A 7,248-nucleotide genomic window follows, 5' to 3' on the forward strand; every position below is an offset into this window, starting at 1 on the left:
GATGTTAGTTTTCGCTTTTTTACTTTTTTTTGTTGTTGTTGTTGTAATCACATAGATCTAGATCTTACTTTTATGTTTTTATTTTTTTTTATAGATATAATCTACTAGATCTATTTAAATATATTTTAAAAACTGAAAATCATATCATGGTGGCATTTAACGTCTTAGCTGTTTAAAATTAATTTAAAGTTTAAAAAATAATAATTAATCGAATAATCAAATAGATCTCTAGCTCTATATTATTTCTAAATTTCTTGTTTCCAAATTTAAAGAGTCTTCTGTAAAACAAGTCAACATTTTCATTGATAGAGTCAATAGTCCGAGATTTAGACTATTCTATTTAGAGTAATTTAGACTCTAGACTTTATAATAATAATAGGTATTTTGCTATGAATTCAAACAGTGATTTCGTTAAGCCATTTTTCGGCAGTAAAAAAGAAGGTAAGACTCTAAGTTAGGTAGTTGCACCAAAAAATTTAAATTATTAATTAATCATTAATCCTAGAGCCTACTAGAACTAGATCGAGGCTAGAGGAGTAGAGCCTACTACTAGAGGCTATACTTCTATAATAATAATTCTATACCAACAAATGTGTAAAATAGTAAATGTAATAGAATGAATTTATAATGAAAGAGCCAGGATGAAAAATGCTTTCCAACAACACCAAATTTATTATACTACTAGCATTATTGGTTCAAAAGTTATTGTGATTTTAAGTTTGTCCGAGGCGTCCTGACATCCTATGGACTCTATACTCTATATAGATCTAGAGAAATAAAAAAAAAAGTGAAGCAAATTTTTTAAAATGTGAATATTTCAAAAACTATTGTGAATACATATACAAAAGACTGAAAGTATAGATTCTACATCAAATTGTACAGTTTTAAAGGAGGAATTTTATTTTATAAGTGGCAAATCAAAATGTGAGAGTACCTACTCTAAGTACTAGATACAATATCTAGATCTATCATCTAGTTATGTAGAACGTGCTCCTACTCTTGCTGAGAGTGAGACTTGTCTTGAGACACTGACTGACTCATTGTTACAGTCTTCTTCTTCATCGTTCTCATTGTTATGTTGGAGTGTTCATATGACTAGACCAATACATGAGATGAACTGCGCAGTGGTTTCCAAATCAGGGAGCTCTCCATATAGTTTTCTTTCTATTTTCTTTCTATTGGGGTGATTTGGGGCCAATGTCTTATACGGGCCTCTTGGTAAAGAGAGAAGTTTTGGAGGACGTGGTCAGCATTCTCTGGTGATACTCCACATGGGCAGATTTCACTGGTTCCAATTTTGAGCTTCCAGTGCATGTGTTGTCGCATTCTGTTGTGTCCGGTCCTGAGTCGAAAGATTAGACGTTGGTCTTGTCTGGATAGCCTATTAGATAGTAATCGTCATCTTTCTTGTGATTTTGATGAGAGCTCATCCATTTCTCATTTATTTTGTTTACAATTAACTTCTTCATTTCTTCTGGATAGAGTGCAGAGTTTATTTGGGAGTTAGTTCTCCCACTCTTGGCGAGTGTGTCAGCCTTCTCATTTCCTTCTAGTTGTATATGGGCTGGTATCCATTGAATAACAGTTTTTTGCTGTTGTTGTTGAGCTTTGTAAGTGCTGTTCTGAGGTTTTTAATATAAGAGGAATCAGAGTTTTGCAAGCTTTGGAGGGTTGTTTTTGCATCGGTTAGCAAGACAATCTAACTGTGAGGGGAACTTGGATGATTTGCTAGCATGGTAGCAGTTAGTGCTAGTGCTTCCCTTTCTGCTCTGTGACTGTCAGAGAGCTCTCCAGTTGCAATGGATTTTTCTAGTTTTCCTCCATCTGGCCATTCGAAAAGTATTCCAGCTCCTCCATTTGTGGTGGCTTTATGGGATGAGCCATCCGTGTAAACTCTGATCCACTGATTGCTAGGGTAATTGGTATGTAGAAAACAGTTCACTATTTCCTTGAGCTCTGTTGGTCTGTAATCAGATTTTCATTTTATGTTTTCAATATGGTCCCTTATAGTAGGAAGAGGGTTTTCGTCCCAGGGTGGAGATTCGTTATAGTGTATCGAGGATTCCAGAGTAATTTTTTCAAGTTGGTGTTTCTTTTTTAGGTTTAGAGATTCCTGTATGAAATTGGTCCTTTTGAGACGTTTTTTTGTGCCAGTTTTGTGGATTTTTGTTTTGAGTGGGTGCCTTTCCAAGGTTTCCAATTTAGTGAATTGGGAAAGGATTTTTATTTCTCTTCTTTCTTCCAGAGAGATCAGGGCAGCGATTTCCTCCATAGCTCTTATGGGTGTTGTTTTGATTGCTCATGTCATTATCCATAAACCAATATTTTGAACCTTGTCTATTTTTCTTAGGTTGGTTTGGGCTCCTGAGCCCCATGCTGAGGCACCATATTCTAGTACAGGTCTTACATAAATTAGTCAATGACCTTTCGTAGAGTTCTAGTAGACTGCTTTACTTCAACAATAACGTGTTGATGGCGAACACAAACAAATAGTTCCTCCGTGTTCTCAACAATGTAAACAATGTCAAGTTCTTCAGTGTGTGTCGAAAGACCCTCAAATACTTGCCGAACGAGGCCCAAAAATGTCAACGAGTAGTAGGTTACAAATAATACAGATTGCCTTGAATCCCACTTTAGTAGACAATGTCATGTACAATAGTTACTGTCCCAGACTGGACAAAGCTCAAAAACTTTGGTATCCTTTTCTTTGCTTGTGTTGCTTATTCTTTATTTTCTTATCGACTTCTTCAACGTGACGAATGACATAACAGGTATAACTGACCTGCCCGGACTAGCCCTCAGATAGATGTCAAGAAATAATACTGTATTAGTACACCGGTTAATACACTGGTGTTTAATAATACAGGTAACAGGTACAACGATACCTGCCCGGACGAAGCCTCCAGATGTCAGGGTTTCCAAATTACATATATATATACTGCTGCTCTGCTCGCTGTGTCTCTTGTTGTGTTACTTTAACTTGGCTCATGTGGCTCACTAGGGGTTTCTTGAATACTAAATAATACTTGCTTGATACTTTCTTGGTTACTCAATTATGTCATCAATACTTGCTTAACTCAAATACGAACACTTAATATACATCAACTCTAACTCCTTATATTCATGAATATCGATAATACTTTAATACTTAATAAAGCACACAATTATATCACTCTTATGAAATAGCAATACACAAAACACCAGTCCATCAACTTATAAATATATAAATGCATAAATACCAGTCCAGGAAGTAAACGTCCAACCTTCCTGGACCGGGAGCAAGACCTTACTGACTAACACATTCTCTCGCACATTCAACGAAGACTTAATCACTCAGTTCACAACACGTGCAAACACTTCGCATTCATAACAAGGGAATATAACAATCATATCAAACTAACATTCATTCTCGCCATACCTCTCCCTGACACTGTTCACTAAATCCGTGACCCTTCCTTTATGTTTTCTCTCCATGTGGATCTATCCAGTGTCACTTTTTCCCAGCTGCTAGTGTCAATTTTGAAGAGCTTCATGTCGCTTTTGCATACATTATACATCCCTATAACGTAAAAGTGGGTGACCAGCGGCTCTCCTGCCTTCTATTAGATCGCCATACAGAATGTCCTGTGGAAGTTGACCTACTGGCATTCTACGAACGTGGCCAAGCCAGCCAAGGCGTCTGCTGCTTATAACAGAGCGCACATCCTGGCACCCTGCTCTTTGTAGCACTTCGTCATTGGTTATCTTATCTTGCCACCTTATTTTAAAGATCCACCTTAGGCATCGAAGGTGGAAGACTTTCATCTTTTTTTTCCTGCCATGAGTAGGTTGACCATGTTTCACTTCCGTATAGCAAGGTGCTCAACACACAGGTCCGGTAGACTAGGGCTATAGTACTGATAGTCCAGCAATATGTTGTCCCAGACTCTTTTCTGCAACCGTGACATGGTTGCCTTGGCTATCCTGTTGAGTGTTGTTAATGTCTTTAACCAGTAGAGTGTTGTTGGATATAATGGAGCCATTGACAAGAGCTGCACAGAACATAAATGTTTTTCTTCCCTAGAATAGAACCTTGATGTTCTATTTAAACATTTTAAACTCTTTTCTCTTTCCAGGTCAGGGTTTTGCTGATAAGAGGAAAAAAAAAGCTGCTTATGAATATTTGAAACTTCTCAGAAAAGAGAAACAACAACACAATGGCCAGAGTCTTGTTCAGCATCGAAGACTTCGGTTTCCACATTCCTCCAAAGGGTATATTATATATAATACATGCTGTTAACTCGCTAACTCTTTGGAACAATGCTCCCTCTGTTTGATGGGAAAAATAATATTTCTATTTGTCTAGGGCTCTCATTTTCTATGCTTTAAAAAATTATTGGTTGAATTTTTTTCCCCTTGAAAAGTGTATAATTGCTTCATACTTTAATCTTGAATTGTGTCCCTTTGCCAAATATCCACATATTTCAAATTTGGATCATAAAATATTTTGTAGATCTAGTTTACGTGACTTTTCCACAGTCTTTGACTTTTCATGTTTAATTTCATAATCCAAAATTAAAATAATTTGGGTTCTATAAAAGTTAATTTGAATGATATAAAAAGAACAGGTTGAACCCTTTCCTTTTAAGCCCATACTAATAAAAACTTTTTCAGATGTCAAACAAAAAACTATTGAATTTTAATCATAATATGGTAGTGCACTCTGAATAAACCAAATAGATAACTATGTCTGAATGTGTGAAATAATTTCAGAGGGAAAAGTTCTATTTGATACTTTCATCCTTAAAAAAAGCTGAAGCTTAATTTACTTTATTTGTACAGTCCTGAAGAGCAAATATTATTAGCTTGTTGCCCTCTGCTATCCCTGTGGGTGATTATCTTTATGCAATTTCCTATCACTACAAAAAGGCCATTAGACTTTTTCTTTGTTTCACTTTGAAATATTTGATGTCATGCATAAGTGCTCTGTTCTTTAAAATTTTGAACTTTTTTTTGTGTGTGTGCATGTGTAGAATCCTTTAGTCATTAGGACTTGATTGTAGTTTGAATGTCACTGAATCAGTCTCATTGCCTCTAGAAAGAAGATAATAATTTTATTTTTATAAACCTCCTGAAAGCTGTTAATACTTGAGCACTATTTTTTTTTAACCATCTTCAGTTCTGACTTATAGTTTGTTTGTCAAAGTAAGAGTTGGGTGGACTCATTGGTGTCTAAAAAATCCAGATGCTCAATTTTTTTTTTTAATAGTTCTTTTAATATTATTTCTATCTACATTTCAGAACTCCTGACAAAGGGAAGAAACCTCATGCTTTCACTGTAGCTGAGAAAATAGCCAAGAAAAAAAAAGAAGAAAAGGAAAAACGCAGACAGGTTTCTATTTCCAAATTATTAATATTCTTCTTACATAATTTACACCCAACTAGAGCAAATAGTGACAATTAAATAGTCTGTTCATTTCATGTTTTAAATTTTAATTTACTCAAACAATTCAGCTTGAAATATATATTTGTTCTTTTGTTGGCTTTTTGCTATTCAGTTGTAGTTGAGTCTTTACTTAGGTTGAGGAAATGTCTATAGTGATATCTGTAATAATATTAATCTGAACTATTGATAGCCTGATTCATTTATTATTTTCAGTGACAAATTCTTTGAACAATCTAGTAAAGTTTTTCGTTGTCTTTTTTATTTTTGCTTCACACTTTTAATTTTTTTTTTAGTTTTCATTCTGTCGCAACCCTAAAGCATCATTCCAATTAATGCCAAATGATCTGTAGATCTGTAGTGAAATTCCATTCTAGCATTATTATAAACATGCTGAGTTCTTTGGATATTTCAAAATATACAGAAATAATGTTTGCTACATACTTCACTAATAAGGAACAAAGTAAAAATTCTCCCTTACCCCCATTTTGTATCCCCATCTCTGACATTTAATTGAGTTCTCAGCTGCTGTCACAGTCTATCTGAATCAATGAATGTACAGTGCTATTGTGTTTGCTTTCTTCAGGAGATGGAGAAACGAAAGTCTGAGAAATCTGCAGCCATGACCAGTTACAAAGAAAAGAAGAAGAGACTTCACAAGATGAGATGCAAGAAGACCAGCAAAGGCCAGCCAGTCATGAAGTACCAGATGGAATTGTTGTTAGAAAAAATACAGAAAAATAAATCGAGCAGTTAGCATGAGGGCGCTAGAGTTACTTTGTAAATAGTCCCACTCTGTACATACATGCATTATGTGTCTGCATTTGGATGGGTATATGTGTATTATGTGTATGGATACATTGAAAATGTTTGAAACTGCTTTTACTTATCTTAAAACTGTTCTCCAACAGAAATGATTGAATGAAGGAATTATTTGTTCTGATCTCACATTGTTTTGACTGGTTTGGTTTGAAATTTAGGCAGAAATTTTTCAAGCCTATTTTTTGCACTTAAAGTTTCTTTGCAAAAAGCAGTGACTGTAATACAGTTCACCTATTCTGAGTTTATTCATGTTAGGTAAAAAAAATTAATTCTTTTCACCAACATTAATGCAGGTTATTGACATTGTTTATTTAATAGTTAATTTTAAATTGATTTTAAATTCTGATATTAGTGCCAAGTTGAGTTGAAAGTAGAACAAAAAGTCAAAGTTAAACTTACAAAACTTACAATTGTTATGAGATTTGAGCTCTCTTACTAAGAACTGAGCATTAAGTCTTAATGTGTGTTCATTGCCACTACTATGTGGTTGATAAGTGTAATAGATTCTTGCCCCTTTTTCATTTGTGTGAATACAAGTTTTAGATTCGGAATGATACAGAGATGCATGTGTGTTGATATAATGTTGATAGAGTGATACATGTACACAATACTAACATTAAAATGAAATTAAAATCTAAAAAAACTTAAGTTGTTTTTTTTTAATTGTAAGTTTGATATTGCGTAACATTTACTTGTTTCTGTGTCAAAGTGTTTCATTAAAGAGTCAAGTCATTCTTTGTCACATTGGTACCTATGGTGCTGTTATCTCATTAAATCTCTTCTGATTTCCTCCTATAGTGAAAGATGGACAACATCATGTTTGAAATAAGATCTATAAAGTATAATGTTAACTTGATGATTTTAGACCTAGTATATCATCATTATCATTCCTTTGGGTTCCTCATGGAACATAGTGCCTCGACAAAAACATGCCACTCTCCACGGTCTCTTGCTAGTTTTTTTATGGTTTCCCAGCTCTTCTCAGTCCTCTCGGCTTCCTCTAG

At 34.6% G+C, this 7,248-nt stretch overlaps 1 protein-coding gene across 1 annotated transcript; it reads left to right on the forward strand.

The window, feature by feature from the left end:
* Nucleotides 1-264: 264 nt before the first annotated feature.
* Nucleotides 265-6,892, forward strand: LOC129923773 (thyroid transcription factor 1-associated protein 26 homolog). Its single transcript, XM_056016408.1, has 4 exons — nt 265-441; nt 4,116-4,251; nt 5,281-5,371; nt 6,009-6,892. Exons 1-4 carry the CDS (start codon nt 390-392, stop codon nt 6,177-6,179), a joined length of 450 nt encoding a protein of 149 aa, XP_055872383.1. The 5' UTR covers nt 265-389; the 3' UTR covers nt 6,180-6,892.
* The last annotated feature ends 356 nt before the right edge of the window (nt 6,893-7,248 follow it).

This window comes from Biomphalaria glabrata, chromosome 17 (genome assembly GCF_947242115.1).
Source record: "Biomphalaria glabrata chromosome 17, xgBioGlab47.1, whole genome shotgun sequence".
Classification (NCBI taxonomy): Eukaryota; Metazoa; Mollusca; class Gastropoda; family Planorbidae; genus Biomphalaria; species Biomphalaria glabrata.

Coding starts and splice junctions, on each gene's coding strand:
- LOC129923773 (XM_056016408.1), top strand. CDS start 390: ATGAATTCAAACAGTGATTTCGTTAAGCCATTTTTCGGCAGTAAAAAA. Junction 442..4,115: donor TTTCGGCAGTAAAAAAGAAG/GTAAGACTCTAA, acceptor TTCTCTTTCCAG/GTCAGGGTTTTGCTGATAAG. Junction 4,252..5,280: donor TTTCCACATTCCTCCAAAGG/GTATATTATATA, acceptor TCTACATTTCAG/AACTCCTGACAAAGGGAAGA.